General features: G+C 38.7%; 1 protein-coding gene across 4 annotated transcripts in view; it reads left to right on the forward strand.

The window, feature by feature from the left end:
- The window catches only part of arhgap6 (Rho GTPase activating protein 6), an 89,475-nt gene that overhangs the window by 36,930 nt on the left and 30,338 nt on the right, over window positions 1–22,207 (forward strand). For all 4 annotated transcript variants that reach the window (XM_022247375.2, XM_087131439.1, XM_022247374.2 and 1 more), the window contains one exon: window positions 14,613–14,766. In XM_022247375.2, the coding sequence (XP_022103067.1) occupies window positions 14,613–14,766 (154 nt within the window). The remainder of the gene's footprint in view (window positions 1–14,612; window positions 14,767–22,207) is intronic.

The following is a 22,207-nucleotide window of genomic DNA, read 5'->3' on the forward strand; positions in this document are numbered from 1 at the left end:
GGATTCCCTGTGGGTTTTTTCAACTGCTGTTCAAATTAATATTGAGTAATAAATTTATCAGTATCTTTGAACATTTCAATTCCTGTATTAATTGAAACCTATTTGGTCTCTTCTATACACTGCATGTAATTTGAATGCTCATGAAACCAATCACTGTTGATGCATGTCTGCCTTTAAGTATTGCTGTCATCAGCCAAGTTAATAAGGGATTAATGTAATCTAATTTTATGGATCCCCCTCAAAAGAGAGATTTTTGCTGCTGATTGGGTGTGACATGTTTATTTTGTACATAAAATGTATAAAATATCTGCAATAAAAAGTGTATCTTTTGAAATGTTTAGCAAAAGTTGGGTTTGAAAAAGCTGCCCCCATTAATATGGATCGATAGAAGTCTTCTTGGAAATCCATTTCTGAAGAAGATGCAATCAGCTCACAACACCTTGACCCTGTCAGGTAGAGGGATTTGTTGTCTTGAGTGGTGTCAGAGAGCCGGCCAAATAGCTGACAGTTTGAAGCAGAAACAGAGCTGTAGCTGCAAGTTTGAAATGTAGATACCGTATTTCAAGAAAAGCTTTGTTTGATTCATTCAAACATGGAAGAAAAGGAATGTACCTTTCTTTTGAAAATTATATCCCAAATAAGTCTTTATTTTTCAGAGTGGATTTAGTGAAACTGACATTTTTTAGAGCGATGTAGATGTGCAGTGTACTTTCAGGGCATGTACTTGACATTTAAAATGCAGCATGATATTGGTGATACGCACTGATAGCCTACAGGTTATTATAATTAAAATTATTATTATTTGTACTAATCATTTCTGGTCATGACACCAAGGATTCCTCAAAAGTGCCCCAGGCACCGTAGCTCACAAGCCTGAAGAAACCTGCCTGAAGAGACAATGAGAAACAGTTGCAGTTTTAGAGGTTTGAGGAAAACCCCAGAGGAATAGTCTGGGTAAAACCCATGGAATCAGGTAGGGACTGAAAACCCAATCTAAATATATTTTGTTAATAACAGATAATGTATGCTTTTAAATATCAAGCTTCTTTAAGATTTTTGCAGATGTTCATATATGCATTGCAACATTTACATATTTGCCTCAATTTGAGAGTGTCCATGAATGTATAGAACTAATGCACTTGTACATGTGCCATCCTTGTTTATCTCAAAGTGGTGTTGCAATCTCTCCTGAGCACAGCCTCCATTCATGCACGCTCAATGGACTAAAAACCCTGGTGCCAAATTTCAATTTCGGCGGTAACATCCACCCACCTTGCTTTTACACGTCTGACTGGCAGCATTTCAGTGAACAATTACGCATCCAATCACACTGGAATCCTACTCAGGAGACCAGCCATTTAGACTCGAGCGCATGCATTCCTAAATGCATCAGCATCCCAGGGAGAGAAAAAAAAAATCGGTGGGATAGTATATCATAGGATTAGTTACGGTTACCACTGTGCTTGTATCTATAGGAGACATTGGAGCTTATGGAAAATGGGCAGTGGCAGTACTGCAACATGCAGGACCAAGATGAAATTAACGAAATTTGTTCATTTCACAATTTTAATTCTGGCTAAGGGGATTTGGAGAGAATCAGATTTGAGGTTGAGAATGTCTACATAAATTCAGTGATACATTGAAGATATTTGGGGTACAACAAACTCCAAGATAGCAACTAACATTTTACTTCACTCTGCCAAAATACTCTCACAGATATTCATTTATGGTAGAAAATTACTGACAAATTGTATTTTTTGCATGGCATCTGTATAGTTATTAAGCCATAATGCAACTATTTACTGTTCTGAGCAAGTCCATATACATGTAATATAGGTTTTATATTTCAGTGTCAAAGGCAGTCTGGTTTAGCACCCAACTGCGCTGTGACAAATTCTTCAAATGATGACTCTGCGTCCAGGTCAAAAGCAAGTTAACTTGTATTATCGCTATCCCCCAATTAATGGATTGAACGCTCAGCAGCCTCAAAAGACCTTGTCTGTTTAAGTAGTAAACATGATTTAGATGCCAATGGCTTATGTAAAACCAAGGATAAACCGATCAAGAGATTTTCACATGTGTGATACTGCTGATGAGCTTCAATTCCATGCATGAGTAATCTGTATACCATGTCGTAAAATTCAACCCTTGCACAACAAACCTGACTTGAACTGCCCAGCTGTCATTATATCCAATTTTAATATCAAAATAGCCAGATCAATTGCACAGAAAAAGAACAGCTTTGCATAAGCAGGGACGGATCCAACAATTTTTCCGGGAGGGGGGTGAGAGGGACAGGCCAGAGATTTTTTTGTTATTTTTTATCACCCCAACCCCTTTTTCCACCCTTTTTTGCTAAGAGCGGGGAGGGGTTTGAACCCCCCCCGCATCTGCGCCTGATAATTCTGTGCAAGATGCAATATTTGTTTTTTGATCCATTAGCATTTTCATCTCCTGCATTGTTCCCGTTTTCCCCCAAGTCCTGCAATAATCGTTTCAGTTAGGCACTAAGACCAGCAGCTGCTGTCACCCATCTTGCTGTAGTTATTGTGCCACAAGCCTCGATACAACCTCTAAAGCACTAAATGCTGACCACTTCAGAGCTACACGTAGATAGAAATGGAGAAAAGGGGAAGTAAAGCAAGGGTGTGAAAAAAAAAGGATGGTACCCTCGCATGTCCCAGTTCCTCAACGGACATTTACATATGATTCCCCAGCTCCCAGAATTCACCAGTTTCCTTTAATAGCACAGGTTCATTGTCCCCTCAAGAAGGTGTTCAGATTTGCTCTTAAGTACTGCCGAGGCAAACAGTCCATGTTATCTTAGAAGCCATTTCCCAAATTATCTCCCTTTCCTTATGTTTGAAGTTGCTTGAAAGATAAACACAGTGTAGCACTTTTTAACACTTCGGTCAGCTTAGGTTTCAATGGAAAAAAGTGGACAGTCCTAAATAACTCTTGTTAATATTGTAGCTTGGCTTTTTATAATCTGAAATGCAATTTCTGTGTTGATTGACTGAATGGGTACTTAACATTTCCTGTCTCTGCATGTGTGTGCTTGACAAATTACCAAATAGAGAGGAAAACAGAAAAAATCAATCAGTTTACTTAAAGATTAAATTTATTCCCGTCAAAGTTCATCAAAGCCTGAACTACCATCTCTGTAACCATAAATTTAATTGTCCTGTCAGCATCATATTTAAGAAAAAATACTGTTTGTCAGAAATTGATGGCCCCATTGCACGTTTGATGGAACTGGTATTGATGGAAGTGAAGAAGAAGATAGCATGACATCTTTATATTGTTGTACTCTTGAACTCTGCCAAGGCTTTTATTGGATTATGTTTCCCCCTCTCCCATAAAGCAAGTGCTCAAATAATTTCATCCCATTCCTCATTACCGCACGATTGCTCTCGTGTATTTTTTAGAGGGGTAGGAAACAGGAGTTTTAATCAAGAGCCGTAAGCCCTTTCCCCCATGTACCAGTGCCAAGGTTTTGGTACAGTCTCTGCCATTTTTCCCCTTCAAATTGAAGTGTTTCTAAAGATCCCGAGTAGATTTGCAAAAAGAGCAATTTATCAATCACTGTCCTAATGGCAAATGACAAGTTGTTTTCCCACTCTTTCTTTGTCTCTGTCTCCCCTTCACATGCTGTCTCCACTGATGGCTGTTGGGGACAGGTTGAGAGTTCTCTGCTTGTTTACGAGGGCTACAAAGTCTAAACAGAATTTCATTTGTAATTTCAGAGGAAGAGAGGGCATTTCATAGACAAATAACATAAATCTGTCTTATTCATAGTTGATTTGATTGAATTCCATGTCCATTTTAAGGTTACCATTATCTTCTGTTATGGTGCTCCAATTATGGAATATTAATATTTTGACCCCGAAACACGTATGGAAGCCCACACGTACAATTACAACACCCACACACGCACCCATCCTTCAAAGTGACACCTGAAATATGCAATTCATAAATGGTGCATGGCTCTTGTTTACAGGGAAAATAGCTTAGGACTTGTGCTAAGGAAATTGATCTGATTCTGTTAATAGGGTGAAAATTTTTAGTGGCCCCAGTGTTGCGCGTGATGCAGAGACAAGCGAGATTGTAATTACAACCATGTTAGCTGCGTTGACAGAGTGTCAGTTTCTACTGACGCCGTGGCAATCATTAACTGCACTGACCAGTCAGTTTTCACCCCTGCATCGGCTGCTTTTTTTGTTTGTTTTTTGTTTGAGGCATTCATCAAAAAAAGGTCACAAATCTTACTGCCAAATTGTTTGATACTCGTGGCGGGGAAATTGTAAGCCTGGTTCTGGGAAGTTGTTGCCAGTGATGTCATCGGAGGATTTCAATCATTTAATGTAAAAAGCAGGGACAGGCCTACAAACCTACAATGTGCAGGCATGGCCTACATAGTGTGGACCTCTGCAGAAAAGAAGTCCACATGATGTAGGGTGTGATGGCGTAGTGTGGACTCGCACACGTCCACACAATGTTCCCCCTCTCTGAAAAACAGATTCAGAGCCATTTTGGGGTCAAGGTTTTCTGTGGCAAATGAAGAGGAACAGTCCAGGAAATCACCATCAAAAATACAGCTGGACGGAGTTATCCTAGTTAGAGAAAAGGAGCATTTTCCTCAAGTTTCCTTAACCACAGGAGAACAAAGGAAAGTCCACACTCTGTATGTAAAACAGGTATGTGTGTGTGTGGCTACATGTATATCAGTGCATGTATGTCCAAGATGCTCTTCAGGGACATCTCAGTAGTGATTCGCTCCAATAGGGTGGCAGATTTCTTTTAATTTTATGGCATTGCAAATTTCATAAACGACGCTGTAAATTCCTCAAATTGGAGTGTGAATTCCTTCCTGAAAATGTATGACATGAAAAATCTTAATATTGGGAAAATGTGATTTTGGAGAGTGATGGACTTGTAAACAGTAGAGATGTCCTTTCTGTCTGAGAAGGGGACATTCTAAAGCATGTCACACAGTGTGGCCTTCGTATAGCGGTTTGTTTTTGTCATCAAATTCTTCCTTTTTGAGATTTTTACCACTTGATTTTTTTACATGTGCACGTGTACTTAGAGAAAAACTAAAAATCTTGTTCAGTTTTTACTTTGCCATCACCATTGGCAATCTTCTATGAATAGAAATCTAACAGTGATTGAATTACTGCAGGCATCCTTTACATCACCATGCAGAGGGATTGCATTTACTGTATTCATGTCTTCTGAGAAAATTGTCTGCAAATCTGCCTTGCCCACGGCGGCTTGTTCAAGAGTGTTTCTGAGAGAGCAGGGGTTTGCAATATTTGTACACATATTTGAAGTACACACACGTTCGTGTTATGACAGAACCTTAGTAGGCAAACATGCACGTATATGTAAATTTGTCTTATAAATTGGTCTAGTCGTTGCTCAAAAAGTACCATATTGTACGTTCCTGGACGAAGGCTTTCAAACTGAAAGATAGCATTTTCTGAATTACTTTAGCCTAAATCTTATCTGCAAGCTGGGTTAAGTGTATTATTTATTTGATTATGTTTCTAATGTTGCACTGTAAAATAATCAGGTTATTTCAACAAGAGGAACAATTGATACCGTTCTGGTTTACGTCATTTTGCAGTCGTTCAGCCTTCTGAGTGGTTGTCTTTCCTTCCTCCGTGGTCATAATTATATAGATATTGTGAACAAGGTCCATTTGTTTTGACTTTTTCTCTAAAATTGATTGGCTTGTCCAATGGATCTATTTCCTTATCAAGTTGTATTGTTCAGTTAGCCGTAGAAGTAAAAATAACCGCCACTCCTCATTTCTTAGAAACATTTTCATCACTATAGATTTTCTGGTTATCTGTGACTATCGTCAGTGACATTTCCCATACCCACTCTTTTTGATGCCCCACCCAACGTTGACCCTATTCCTCTCTTCAGAAATGGAGAGCTTCTATAACGAGACCGTATTTCTCATCGTCACCGGCCCATCCTATGTTCTCATCAGGCTGTCTTCACACATTATTACTCTTCTCAAATATTTGTTGTCTCCTCCAAGACACCACTAGTTATTTTCTTTCTTTACCTAGTGATTCAATTAGCACCTTGCTCTCAAGAGCTTTGTTTGCGGACAGAACTGCATAGAATCCAGCTACACTGAGACATCATCCTGAATGCAAGATTTAGATGTTGTGAATCTCTTTACCAACTTGAGCAGCCGGCATTATTTGTCCATCCTCAAGTCTCCAACCCCTCAGCTCATCTCATGCCTGGAATTGTGTTACTTCACAGCAGGACATCTTCCCTACTTTGTCCTGCCAAATATTTACCACTCTAGAATTTTGTCCCCACGTATTGGTTTTTGTGTTAAGCCCAGGCATGATGCCGTATGCTGGCTTCCACTGGCACTATGCTTTCTGTGTTGTTTGTTTTGCAAGGAGAGGATCTATAGTGTGGTCTTTAAGAAAGAAAAGAACAAGAATTCCAGGTTTTGCACCCCGTTGTGAAGACTGAAACACCTCCTCCTCGATCATGAGTACTGCAGACAACAGTTTCCACTAGGAAAGGTTAAAAGGGGGCTGTTCTATTCTGCAGCTGAATGCTTTGTTTATTGATTTTAGTGCAATTAAGGTCAATTATTAACGTAGTTACTGGTAATAGCTTGTTTAGGCAGGGCCACAGTAACAACTGACCTTCTGCTTGGAACTTGTACATAGGTTTGATGAACCTTCCAAATAAGTGCAATCTGGTTCCTAAGGTACATGCAATACAGCTGGGTTCTTTTGTCCAGAAAATGGACATGTAACCACTTAGTTGGTGCGCATGCGCTAAAATTTGTCAAAGTTGTGGTCACTTTCTGTTGCTTGTTAAAATGGTGACGCCAAGCAGCAAACGACTTTACCAAAATCTATCTGCAGAGATCTTGTTTAAATGTTTGTTGAGTTTATACCAGAGAAATATAATCACTCTTCAGATTTCATTTTGTGGTGTGTTTCTTGTTAATCATACGTGACGTTTGGGAGGAAATAGGGTGAAAAATGCCTGTGTATGTTTCATTTCCGAACGTAAAAAAGGCTATTTTAAACTCAAAAATTTGAATTGTTCTCCATTTTTCTCACAAATGCTGCATACCTGTATCTTGATAATTGAAAGAGTGTTTGAAAAAGGTTATCTTGTTATGTTTAAGCGATTGCGAATTATCCTTGATTAGTTTGATCAATTTCAATTTTGGCTCTCTGTCGACCGGTCGGCGTGTGTGCATGTACATGTACGTGTACTGTAGATGTAATCCATCAACACACGTAAATGTAAATACATGCACTACTACGGACAAATTCTCATGCAAAATATTCAATTCGCATTAACTTGAAAATACTACATGTACCAATGTTTTTGTTGGGTCTTAATACAAACAGCCTTTTATTTTGTTTGCCTGGATAAACTGGAGAAGTTGTTCTAAACTGGGAAAGACAGTGGACATATTTTTTCAAATCTGATCGTGTTAATTTTTTTAATCATTTTTTTTAGAATTTGTTTCAAATTTTGTGCCACTGGGTTCATTATAATATGATGGTTTAATGTTGTCTGATCAATTTTTAGTTACCTGGTTATCTCTGTGAACTTCATTTGTTTGTGTTTTGTTAAAACTAAATAATGGTCTCCATCCACATAGAGAAGTGTAGGAACCATGTCCGATGTCGCCTGCCTCGAAATGCACAGTAAAGTGATGGAGTACGCATGCGCTAACTCTCAACTAAGTGGTGCACAAGGGCATGGGAGTGAACATAGGGGTGTTACATGTAGAAGAGAGGTCTGACTTCTTTTCATTGTATTTAGGTTCTTTGGTGGTTGTGATCTTAGTTTTTTACTTTCCTGTACTTTTTCCAAAATAAATTGATTTACATGTATTATTCAAATCTAAGGTGGCAGTTTTTACAAAATGTAGAAGTATTTTATATGGGTAGTAAGGAAGCACCTTTTGCCCTTTGTTGGCCAGTTGCACATTCTTGTGTAATCCCCATGAATTCTTTGCTTTTTTCCCCCTGCCTTTTTCTCATTCTTTCCCCCTTTTTTTCATGTTGCTACGGTTCCCTGTAAATTTTCAGTTGGCATTCCTTGTACAAACTGTATGTATACCAGTCTTAGAAAGGGACAATATGATCAAGGTCAGCATTTGTTTGTGTACTTCTCTTTCGCTGAAATTGATTCCCTTTGTCCGGGAATAACAGAAGTCCAAGTAGTGATGAAGTAAGCCCATGGGTTCAAGTTTCCCCTAGGCTTGTTTACGGACATGGATATCATAAAAGCACAAGGTGGTTGAGTACACACACCTTTTGGAAGTCGGTGAGTGAGTCGAGATGGAAGTAATGCCAACACTATGGAGCAGTCAGGCAAAGATATCAAGTCCAGATAATAGACGGTTGGCCTTGAAGAACTAAATTGAACCCAAATTGCACAGGGTTTGAGAGACTTAAAAGCTGTATTTCTACAGAGTGACTGCACTCTCTGATGAGATTTACAGTTGGATTTGCTGCTGCTCTCCCCTCTGTCAGAGCTTTGAGAAAAAGAAGCAGAAGAAACAACAGACGACCATATTTACATAATAAACTTGGAAAAGATTGTATGTGTACAATGTATGTGCAGTGTTTGTGCCAAACATACATCTACACTAATTATGCAACTGCCTTGTATTCCTGTCTGGGGTTTAAAAATGGCTGTGCTGTCTCTGCAATGATCTCATTTTATCATTGCTAAGATAGCTGTGTAAACCAGAACAGCTTGATGTAATCAGGAACAGCTTATGTTTTCCACAAGAAGCTCTCTAAGACTCTCTCCAACATGAGTTCTCCACTTGATGGATTGTGGATGACAAGGTTTGTCCACAGACCTACTTTTACGAACATTTCTTTCCTGTTGTCACTAGTGCAATGGCCTTCCTCCATGATCTCATCATGCTCTCATAAACAAATCCCTTTTCCAACTCCCACACAGGTAGGTACGAACATCTTTACTAGACAGAATTCGAGGCCTTGAATGCATGCACTGCCTGGCATGGTACACAAAAAGTAGGACAGCAGATCTGGTCTGCACTTGAGCCACTGTCTATCATGGAAAGATGTCTATACTGGATGATGTCAAGCATTGCTGGATATCATCAAGCCACTTGCTGACAAGTTAATGTACCTAGGTTAAATGTTTATGAAATGTATCCACCTATCTTAAGTGACTGTTAAAATTTCTTGTATGTTGAAAGAATGCAAGATGAGAGCTGTTCCAGTAAGGCACAGGAATGTCTGAGCCACTTGGAAGGAAAAACATTTGAGAGCTGAGAAAAGAAGGGCAGTAATACTCCTGCAAGTCGTGTTTCTTGTATGAAAAAGCCTGCACTAAAAATGATACAATGTCTAGTCCCCTCCTCCTCTCCCCCACCACCTTTGCCACCCACATAGTCGCGCTTCAAAGGTTTCCAAAATGTGAAATCCAGGAAAAAGTACTGCCTCTCATTAGCAGAAATCATTTCAGATAATGTTACATCATTTCCTTGCCCAGATCAAATTGCTTAGAGATAATATTACCAGAGACCACAAAGGAACATTCCAGCTAGCCCCGGGTATTGTACAGTGTAAGCGGTCTGAACTTATTCTGGTTATCACAATGGCAGAAGGTGGGAGTATATCTTGCCAGTGTTGAAACTTCTCTGAAGAGTCTGCTATAAAAAGAGTCTGAAAATGTCAGCTTTGTAAACAGATTTTAAACCAAATTGATCAATTTAAGAGAAGTCTCCTAATGAAAGCTTGCAGCTGTAAATTTATCCATCTTTATAATTTTTTTGTGTCAATGGAAAGGCTCTGTGAAGATGTGATATTCTTATGAACATCGGATTAAATCTTAATTGGGAGGGAGGGAATAGAATTCCCATTATCCACTTTTTCTGTGATATCATTGTAACTTTTTTTTTTGCTCCAAGTCTTTATGAGTTTTTCTATAGGTAATTTGAGGTCAGTTTGACTCTAATTTTGTGACTATTCAACCCATGCTTTTCTAATTTTCAAAGGCAGGCTGGATAAAATCTGAACTTTTCCCATTGACCATCCACAGTGCAATATGCCAAACAAATTAATGCCGCTGTAGTGTACATGTAACCATTACAACAAACTTTTATTCATTTGATTAAAACTGTAGAGATACTCATGTGCACATAATGTGAGAAAGCCCCTCTTAAACCTTGACCCGTAAAGGTTTAAAGCATAACAAGAGAGCTACCTACAAGTTTTTATTGATAGTTACATTGTTCACCATATCGCTCAGTTTTTTTTTTTTTGAGGGGGGAGTTTGAATTCATACGTCACTTTTTTTGCTCCAGATTAAAGGAGATGTAATTGTTTGACAAACGTATTATCTGAGAATTAAACCCAAGATGAAAAGGCTCAAAAAATTCTTTTGCATAGCTTTTCAACATTTCAAGGATTTGGCCACTGTCCCATCCGGGTTTATACTGTGATTATAAAAGAGTCTTTTACTCTCGCCGTACATTGACACTCTAGGACATTTTTGCCATTGTCAAATCAGGACGTGTTACTGTCCTGCTCAATGGCAATTTAATCTGTTGGAATGTGTTCGGGTTTGGCTTTTTTGAAGGGTTCAAAATTCACTGAAAAGTACAGTTGTACAATCGTCATGTACTAATATGTGCATGTATTAAAAGTTTGCATTCTTACGATTCTTTTGACTTTAACAATTTTCATGATCTTTGTCTGTTAGAATCTTGGATTTGCGTATTCATTTAAGCAAAATATGGCAGTTTTTTGTCTTGTACATGTACATGTAGGGCTTGGTCATATGCCATCATGGATAAGGATCATTGTTTTTCTTCGATTAAGGCTGGCAAGAGTTGCTAAAAAATTGTGAATTTGTGAGTTGTAAAGGTAGATTGTTAACTTAGCATCACTGAATTGTAGACAAGATATGAAAAAGATTGGATGCTGATATACAATGTCTTTGGCTAGTTGGAAATAACTGTAGAAGACAGTCTGACATTTTGCTTTTTAGAATAACTTTGTCAAATACAGTTTAAAAACAGGCAAACTGCTTGCAGACTACAGTGACCTGAAAATTGGAAGATCCAACTAGTTAGAGGGCTTGACATTGAATCCTTAATACTCAAAGGCAAACAAGATTCTGCTAGGATTGAACCCTCAGGCCCACTATTTTGTTGCTGTTAAGTTAGAGTGTAGCATGCTGAATCCCGTTGGAATGCAAAAGGTACGGTAACATGTAAAAATAGAAATTATGGTTTTATGCACAGAGATGCAGAGATGATCCAAATGCAAATTTTACATTGTTTAGTTTTGATTGTGCTTCTTGCAAAACATAGATTGTGTGGGTTGGATACATCAGTTAATCATTATCTCTAAACATGACAAATGTGTCCCTTCTGCATTTCCAGCAGCTGATGAGTGTCATCTGCCATAAACATACATTTACAGTCAAAGAAGGGAAAGAAGTGTCTTTGCTGAGAAGCATTACTCATTGCTTTTGAACATGTTCATAATCACTCAGCGAAACGTTCTCACATGCAGATGTATCATGGCAATCCCTATGGACACAGGGTGATCCAATATGTGCTGATGTCACATTTTACTGATGCCCGGAAACAAGGATGACCCTGTATTATAGATGAAGTCATCGGTGAACAGTTCTCCGTGTTTGAATGTAAAAAAAATGTGCATTAATACACACAGAATTCCTGCGAGGTTGCCGCTTGATGTGGACCGCACTCTCGAGAAATATTTAGTCATGATGAGACACTACCTGTAGGTGCTTCATTTGGTTGGCCAATTACTCTGTGATATCGGGAAATGCATGGTTAGTCTGCGAGATTATGGTTGCTATCTTTTTGTCATTTATCTTCAAATCAGTTATCATTTTACTGAGTACGTGCAAATAGTGGCCTTGAGAAAATTTAGAATGAAAACAGCAGACAAGGATGACATCCATTCCTATTGCCTCTCAACAATTTGTGCCGACCATAATATATTCATTAGCTAGCCAAGGGCAGTGCTTAATGGCACATTTTTCTGTCACCATGATGCATCTCACACCTTGCTGATAAAATTTAATCTAGTACATGTACTTTCCACCAGGCTGTAGCTTACAGCTTCTAAACTGACCAGTTCAACCCAATTACATCGACAGGCAGTCTCTGGTCAGTTCTGGAAAGTACATTTTACAAATTGCTACGATTTAGCATTCAAGTCCATGGACACCCTGACATCTGTTCACACATATTACTAGCGCGGTTGCCATTTGTCAGTTGCCATAGTTGCCAAGTAATGACGTTACCGTGGAGATTCATCCCTCACCTATCCAGGTAATCTCTCACCGTATTCCAGAGTGATTCTTATGAAATGAGAGTGCAGTATGTAAATCCAAAGCATCTCTAGCCAAGGTCTCTCTGCTGCTGGTGCCATACTGAGATAAGTCAAGGGTAACCCGTGTAGAAGAATCATACGTCAAACAGCAGTGTGTGCTATCATAGCCTGTCGATGTTTACAAGAGGATTTTTTTCAGTGTTCGTTTACTGTTTTTCATTCTTTCAACTCCAGCACAAGTCCCTGTATGTACTGAACATTACATGCACAAGTATGAGACATTCCTGTGAACATGCATGTAGAATAATGCAACAAGTTTGCTGCTACATGTATGTACCCACAGTTGTTCAGAGATGTCAAGGGAAATTTGTTCACATTCAATTCCGAATTGATTCCGCTCACTTGACTCAGCACTTGACTCTCATTTTTAGACCTACTAGCTCCATCCGCTACTGCACAAAGCAAGTCCAGATTCATGCACATGCTGAGATCAGACATCGCTGTGAAATGCAGGACCAGTTCAGAAAAGAATGTATTTGGCATGTAGTTTTTATATATGCCCAGCTGCTATAGTTTTGAGAAAGGTCTTTCTTTGTGCATTTTTGTCGTGTGGGGCTTCCAGATTGGCTGCTGAATCGTAAGCTTCTAATGTAAAGAGTTGTGCAGATTTTTCCTTATTGGAGCCGCTTTCCGAAGCGCAACATTTTGGGAGCAATAAATCATATCATCAACCAGAACCATCTGACAAATGAAAGAACTCATCGTAGACCCCTCCTCTTTAGTGCATTACCTTGATTGTATTTCAGGGCAATCACCCTGCTATAAAACAAGACTTGTCAACATGGGCCGTCCCTAAGACCACTGCCCCCTGGCTCCTCTCTGTTTTGACCGCATCATCACCAGAAATTACCTGTATCCCCCTCAAGTAACTTTCAACCTGGATCTACAATGGGACTTGGATTCACACTGGCTTTGTATGTTTACATTCATGTTACCATGCTCCATAATGCATGTTTCTCATACAAGTTGGTGGCTTTTGGCTAATAGACTCTCAGGAGATGTAACAATCTTTAAGACTTACTAGTAGGTGGTCCATGAATTAGAGTCTAAATCAAGGAGATCTTCCCAAGTGCTGTTCCTGGCATTTTCTAAATTGCACCATTGATTTAGCCCACCCCTGGAGCAAGAATAATGTGTTGAGAGATTCTTCTTTTATTCCCCTGTTGGCATGGTTATTTGTGACCTAAATTCCATCCATTTCTGGTATGAAGGGGGATGAGGGTATCAGGCCATTGACTGGGGGTCTTTTGAGGCTTAATTAGTTTGGTGAATTGAAGGTAACATGCTGGTTGAATGGCATTTCCAGCAGGATCTGTCTTGTTTCAACAACACTGCAAGCTGGTCAGATTAGAACTCCCATTGAGAATATCAGCAGGACAAATTGGTTGGGAATATGAGGGTCCATCATGACCAACCACTGTATAGTAGTCATCCAATGCGGGGGGGGCTGATTTTTCCACTTGTAGCTCTGAGAAGAAATCAAATTTTGTTCATTGGGAGAAGTGTCAAACATTCACTCAAAAAATAAAATGCATTGCTGGATTTTATACCTTGTAGCTTTACTCAAGCTCTGACACTGTTTATTGTCCTTGTAAAGTCAGTTTTGTAAAACAGATGTAATTGTTGTATATGCCATTTTGAAATGGGGCCTTTGAGATTGAGACCATGCAATTTATAAAAGTTTACATTGCTCACACGTACATGTACTGTATCTTAATACTTGTAGTGTTAAAACATAAATTGTCATCGGGCCAATACGTCTAAACTTGCACATACATGTACACGCTTACTGTATAGGTGTTCATGGTTTAATAATGGCGCCCACTTTTTCTATCAAATCAAATCAAATATTTTTGACGGAATTCCTTTTTTAATTCAACCAAAACATCAAATAGTCAAATAAAATGCTAAACCAATCAATGTTACAAGTGTACTGTTTTATCAGATATGAGGGTGAATCATTGGTGTCAAGTTCGGATTCCACTTACATGTATCTCACATAAACAGGACTTTTTCAAGACACCTAAAATCACTGATTATAAAGTGCGAACACAGCCTAGAGAGACTTCATCTCATCTGACACCTTCGACAGGAAACTATGCTTCAGTACCAGTCAATCCCTTCCAAAGTTATGTCTAAAGATTTCCCAGTAGACATATTCAACAGATTGTGTTTTGTCGCCAACAGGGGAACTGCAGATGGCACAGCGTGAGCGGTCGGACGGTAACCTTGACGACGACAGCATTGATGCAGTTATCGGAGCTGGAGAGGCGACAGCTTCAGAAGGTTGCTCACCAGAGGTTGCAAAACATGCATCTCGGACCAATCATTGTACCCAAAGGTAGGATTATAAAAGAAGAGAAGGAAGTTGTCAGGGTTTTGTATTGCACAGGTAGATACAGGTAAACAGAGAAATAGAACATGTCTCCATAAAGTTTCTGATGGAAGGATCATAGATAATATCGTAAAAGTAAAGCTTGGTATCAGAGACATGGTATTACAGCACAATCAACATCAATCAACAGTCATCCCCACCATCATAACCTCACCATCTTCTGCACATAGCCTTTAAAATAAAGATTTGGGTAATAGGGCTTTTTGTATAAAGGCTGATTATCAGAAGATGTTCAACTTTCTTAGGATTTGGAAAAAACAATATCTTGAAGAGAATGAGTGTCAACAGACAATAAAGCTATCTACTGACTCTGTGTGGCTGTAAAGCCCTGAGTCTATTTGTACGTCAGCATGAAAAGAGCTCGGCATCCAACCTCTATTCTCCTGGGAGAGACCCGGAGCAGGAACCTGGATTTTTGACGTCAGCCTTCAAATTCCAGGGTCCATTTGTCACATCAGAAGCAGATGAGAACCCAGTTCTAAACCTGACATTTATGGGGGACAGCACGGCGCAAGTCAAAATGCCAAAATTGTGTAAAGGAGCAGAAAAAGCCGAGGCACAGAGTGCATGCATTTGGGGACCTCCAGACCCCAGTAGGCTTGTAAGATGCCCTGTTTAGATTGGTCTGCCTAGGAGTGATGAGACGGGTATAAAGACGTAGACAAGAGTAACTAGGGAGCATACCGACGTAGTCTATCACTCAGACAGCCAGTTAAGCTCAGGCATTAGCAGGAATTCCATAAACCAGATCAGTGGAGCATCCCAGAGATGCTACATCTATCTCTGGATGCGATTCTCAGACACGATGCATTACACCATCATCAAGCCAAGCTTGGGGAATTCTTACTCAAGCATCTTCCATGTGTTCCATAATGGTAATGACAGACGTCAGAAACAGCCATTTCTTCATGCACCCCCTTGGGCTCCTAAATATAAAACAGAGCTCACGTTGAAACTACAGATTAATGCCTTGATAAAATCCTTGTCATAATATAACATTTAAGTAGATTTAAGTGAAATGAAATGTAATTAAAAAAAGTAAAATATTAAAATTATAACAGAATATTCCTCCTGCTGAAATACCTGTATATTTTGACGGCCAAATGTCCCAGGTCAAATTCAGTTTTTGTATTTAAAGTTTTATTTATAATTACCATAATTTGTTAATGTTTCCTCTTAAAGTCTGTTTAATTATCTGTCCTTCTCAAGTGTGAGCATTTCAATGTTGATGAATATACTTATTTTACATTTTTGTCGCGTGAAAAATAAAATTGTTTTGCCTTTCAACACCCAATGGATATTGACAAAACTGAATTTAAAAAGTTTTCAATTTAGGAAATTCTCTCCAAAACAGTGTTTGATTTTGAAAACAACTTAGGTTTTCTCTGTGTGATCCTCTTGTGAAAATGTCAGGAATTATGTACGTGTAATTATAGATTTCCCAAACTGAGCCCTTCCATGCAAAAATAGAAATTTACCTGTTCATCATTGCGCTCATTATTATGTGTAATTCATGGAACAAAGAGAAGTTGTCAAAACATGACAGAGGAAACAACTTTATATAATAATGACGTCAGCAAATGAGTGATGAATTTGCCACGTCTGTATCTGATAATTATCTCATTCCTATGCCATATACGCCAGTCAGCTTTTTCTTTCGCAGTGGTGTTTAAAATTCTGGCAATTTTTGCTCACTGCATTGTTATCAGTTGGTGTGACAGGGAAAATGGCACACTATGGGGAACTCGCAAAACAACAAAAACTCTAATAGACCAAGGATCTTTGAAGGAAAAGTCGCAGGAAGCTGAATTAATAGGGACTCAGACACCAGTATTTGATTTAAAAAGGACATTAAAGAATTTTTTAACCCTAACAGTCCCAAATCCTCCAATTTCAATACAATTTTACATACACCCTAGGGGGGTTAGGTTAATGAAAAAGTACTCAAAAAATGCAAAAACCAAAAGGACTAAAGGACTAAAAAATACCTTACATCAAAAGACCAAAAAAGAACTAAAAAAAACAAACGGACCATATGAGTTTACACTCCCTGCATGGACTACATAGTGCATGTACTGGTAGTGAGTAACATCATAAAACTAAAATTGTGCACAGGCCTCTGGAGCTCATTAAGTATTCAAATCCCCTGGCAAGTCCAAATAAACAATCTACTAAGGGAGAGAAGACAAAGACAGGCATGTTCTGAGGCAAATGGATGGTAATACTTTTACATCACCAATATACTTAGACTAAAAAGAGTAAGAAAAGTAAGAGAATTTGAGAAAATCTAAGAAGAAGAGATCTAAAAGATGATACCTGTACACATGTATTTGTAAGGTTACAATGTAAGTGTTTTCTAGGCATAAAAGCTAGACAAAATTAGGAAAACTTCAGTGATTCGGAAAACTAATGCTCAGAAAGAAAATGGACAAACCTTGGCAAAAGTTTAGAAACTGGATAATATTGCAGGAAAAATGTACTTTATACATTAATAAGATAAGTTTAGAAACGCACCACTGACTTCTAGCAGACTCGGGCTCAAGCAGAAAACCACACTCCAGTTTAGGAGGAACAATACATGTGAAGTTGACCATGTGGCTACATTATATGGGGGAAGCGGGGGGGGGGCTTAAACAAAAAAAATAAACAGGGGGGCACACTTCTAGAAAAAATCAAGAACTCTAAACTAAAGCTAAACATTTTTAAAGGGTAACCATTTCTGTGTAAAAAAGGGTATTTAATAACACTCATTTCCTGCTCTGCACCTTGCAGGTAGTGTACATGTAGGTATTATCCCTGTCTTGGCCTCTCAGGTCACTGAACGCCAGGAAATATCGGTTGCTTATTACCTGAGACTGCAGAGAATCACTAGGGGGATGAAGGCTGGACACATAGCCAACTCCAACAACAAAGCACTACTATCCTATCTTCATTTCTCAGAGAATACATACATATGTCCCAGTGAAGTCAAGTGTTCTTAAGTTCTAGCGTAACCTGAGATTTGTTTTTCTAGGATTTCAGTTGTACGCAATAATTCTTCTGTTTTTGTTTGTTGGTCTTGGTTTATTCCCCTATGCCTTATTTCCTTCTCCGAAAAGCAGAAGTGTCTCTTAAGGATATCCTGTTAATGTGGTTTGGTTAGCTTAGAAGAGTCCTTATTCGATTTATATTTCTTGAAAATGTCAGAACCATCTACTGAAAGTCTCTTGTGGCTTCACAATTTGGACATCTCTTACAACTAATATATTTTATATATGTGTCTTAGACACGCATATAAAATCTTGGGCTGGAACAAAATGTATTTTGGTAAGAACTATGCAGATTCCTTTCTCATTTGATTCCATCTTGGTTCTGAAAAGATTCCCCTTTAAATATTGGAAATTCACTGTAGAAAGAATCAGTAGAAAGGTACAGTGAAGGAACTAGAGAATAAATAATAATCAATGCTCAGTGAGATGCGAACATATAGAGCTGATCTTTTCAAAGGTTTTTTTCTGTCATGGTTGGGAAAATAATTTAGACACGTGGTGTACCATTCTTTATGTTGTGTGACTTTGATGCATTGTAATGTGCTGTCAATGGCATGCTTACAAAGCTGGAGGTTTGTACTCATTTTGTGTGAGAATCATTTCTTTATTCATCAGATCCCGTCCCTATCAATCGTCTACTAAATGAGAGTCGGCAATCAAGCCAGGGCTCCATGTAGACATTTCTCTAGGGTGTCCTGTTCCTGCATCTCCAATCAAAATGTTTCCACGGGGAAAAGACGAGAGATAAAACACACACACATATCTTAGCCATCTTGCCCGTTGATCAATGGCAATTGGATGAAGTCGTCTTGCTTGCTATACAGGATGCATCCCTTACCGCTTCAGAATAATCCCCTCAGGGTTACCAACTGTGTTGTGCAAAAACCAATTTGCTGTCCAGAACAGAATCTTAGCAAGACAGGCCCCAGAACATTGTTATTCTGAGAGAGTTGTAGCTGCAGGTACAGCGGCAGTTGCCTGGTAATTTCTAGCGTTCTCTGGTTATCTTCGCATACTGCCATCACAGGCAATATCATTACTGTGCTATTTTGAGTCCGTTTTCAACTGTCGTATCATTGTTATGCAATTATGGAACCTTTCTCTCCTGCCAGCAAGCCATTTCTTTTCTACTGCCTCTCTGAACTGATGCTCTAGACCTGTCAATCAATAAACTGCTTCTCAGAGCAGGTACATTCAGCCAGATTGCTGGAGCTATTCAACCCTTTTTTTTTTAAAGTATTTATAAAACCCCAATTGAAATGAAGTGAAACCAATTTTTCTGTTTAAAGTATTTGTATTACATACCCAGCCAGAGAGTGACAGGCTAGCTCTCGACCTAATTTTCTGTTCTGGGGGTAGAGACAAATTATCGATTTTATTACGAGAGATGGGGATTGTAAAAATATTCTCCCTCTATCAGATAAAAGAGAGATTTATTTAAATTATGTGTACAGTGCATCCCAAGTGGATAAAGAATGCTCCCCTCCATCCAGCTTGCTGTCATCTCATATTCCAATAAGTATTAAAGATATGGCTGTCAGAAGTAGTCCAAGATCCTTTCTGTTGCCTCATTATGCCTAGACTCGGCAATGTCAATACGGTTATGATGTCAGTGTTTGTCAACTTGGATACACACCCTCCCCTTCACTCCAGGATGTTCAACATTTAATATTCCTGAACAGGTGCTGAGATGTATCATATGAGCCCATCAGCTCTGTGCTGTGGTCTGGGCTAATTAACGTCAAGTGCCTAAATCCATTACGGAGTTCTCTCGTCAAATAACGTCTGGGAGGGTTTGCGTGCCTTGAGAGACTGTCGATAGTCTCGGACACTGTGTGAAGCACGAAGTTATTGCCTCTATTGCAAAACATACAATGTGCACTAGCTCATTCCCTGACCAGCTCTTTCAAAGAAAAGTTGAGAGAAATTGACTTTTTATCACATTGTCAATAATGTTCAGACAAAGCAGAAAAAAAACAGAACATCTGTGCATTAGGCTTTGTATAATTCTTCAATGTGTTCAAGCTTGAACGCCTGTAATCTGTTGCATCTTGTCACATGTAGTTTTGATCAGCTAATTCCTTGTTTCACTTAAAAGCTTTGAAAAAATGTTGTCAGTTGTTTGAGATCTTCTCGACACCTGTTTAATTGCCTCTGTGGTAATTGATTTTAATTGAAGGAATTCAAGCCATGTCAAAATAATCCACCCAAACAATGGTAGTTGAACTATGTGATAGGCTTTGTTGGTACATTCCAGATATAGATTTAAGTGAAGGGGACATCTTCAGATTGATTTTATCTCTTGTTGTAAATGTGATGTCCTGATGATGGTATCAGCCCAGAAGCTTTGTCTACACTGGTATATGCATAATATACAAAATCTATTTTTCATGGTTTGTTCATATTGTGGGCTATACATGTACATACATGGTGTCATAAATGTTGATTTGAAGAACTCTTTCTTTTTTTTCAGTTTGACAAATGTGAAAGTAAGACCCCTCCAAAAAAATGATCAGCGTTTTACTCAGAAGAATTCTTTGCAAATGATAATGATTGTCTCTGACCTGTTCATGTCAATAATTTCATGGGACGGTGCCTGACAGTTTCTGATACGTCATTGGAATGTTTATCAATAAGATCATCTGATCGTTGCAGTTCCCTTAACTCCATGGGAGTATATGGTCAAAGCACTGAATGGTACAAGTACAAGGCTGGACCCATATTCCCCCCTCCCCCCTTGGGAGGCACATCACATAATGCGTCATTCTCAACATCTCCCTTACTTGTCCTGCCGTCCTTTGGCTAGGGTTGAGACCTTGGCATTTTCTGCTTGTCGTGTCAGGTAAGAAGTTCAGCAGTAGCTGGGGTCCTGTCATTTGCTACTTGTGGTTGATTGTAGACGAGGTAAATGTAATTTGCATTGATCCCAGTGCGGAGTGCGCTTTGCCCGCTCCCAACATAGCATAAATTTCAACATGTTGAATGAGCGTTTGGGCAGAAGTGGATACTTTGCTTTGCCGTTAAGCAGACTTTGCTATTGAAGGCAACAAAGACGATTACCGGTAAATCTTTTTTCCCCCACACTTTTATTTGAGATTTTCTTCTTCTTTTCTTATTAAAAGATTATTTTTATGTTTTCAATCAAATTTATTGTTGCACTTACAGTTGTTCTTTCAGAAATTTTACTTTGAATAAACTTATCTCCTTTATTTAAAAAAGTTCATGCAATGTTATAGCTCCCTATAACTGGTTAACAGAATACCAACACAAATCATTCTCATTTACTTTTACTCTTCACACTTACAGTGGGAATTATTTGAATTATTTATTAGTAGTGTAGATTAAAAAATTTCTTCTTAATTTTTCATGTTTGCTGCCTGAAATCCTCAATTACAGTAGGTGAACATTTCTCAAATTTTATGTCAGTCAAAACCCTGACAGGATCCATCTTTGTGAAGTATTTTTAAAGTAAAAAAAAAATGAAAACAGCTAGAACAAAAACAAAATGATAAGAATTTAAAGAGCCTGTTTATTATTGGGGCCTTTAAGGTCAGCAGAAAAGTGTCTGTCAAGAGCTAAAATTTATCAATGCCTGTCTGTCATGATTGGAATCAAGCAAATTAGGGGAGACCGTCTGCGTCAAGTCTTTCATGCTGTTTTTGAGTGCTTCCTTTATGATTTTTTTAAAACCCCAAAACCTACATGTACACGAAACTGATCAGACTTTCACACTGAAGGATCTGTAATGGACAATCTGTAGTCTTTGATTCCTATGAAACTAGGCCTCTTGCTTCATTTTTTCCAGTAAAAAGCTTAGAACTTTCCCAGCAAGAAGAAAACCTGATGAAGTCTGCCTATTCTTAAGTTGCTTGATTGATGGTGATAAAGATCATTAGAGGCCATTTTCCCTGAAGGTTGTAGAGGTTGCTAGCCATTGTGCGCTGATAATAGAAGGTTTTGTCGCAAGCTTAGGATGATCGTGTAATTGTGATTACTTTAATCGATGAGTTTAGGGTCCATTGGAAGATAAGTTAATCTAAGATTGGAGTGAGACTTCCACATAACTGCACTGATGTATTAAGAATTCTATGGAGGATTAAACACAGCTGTCAATAGTCAATTACTTTTCCATTCATGAACGCTCCCAGGCTCCTGCAGTTATATTCCCCTCACTATTCGCCAGTCTCGTTAAACCACAGCATTGATTGCAAGTTGAAGAAGGTAGCCATTAACCTGTGAATGGTGTTTGAAGTGAATTGACTGGCAGTCTTGTTGGAGATACATGTACAAGGGATTAAAGAATAAACTCACCCTTGCTGCATTCTTGCAGATCCACGGCATATACAGCTATTGAAAAT

The sequence above is a fragment of the Acanthaster planci genome, linkage group LG02, assembly GCF_054643075.1.
Source record: "Acanthaster planci isolate LZ-2023a linkage group LG02, COTS_SCS, whole genome shotgun sequence".
NCBI lineage: Eukaryota > Metazoa > Echinodermata > Asteroidea > Valvatida > Acanthasteridae > Acanthaster > Acanthaster planci.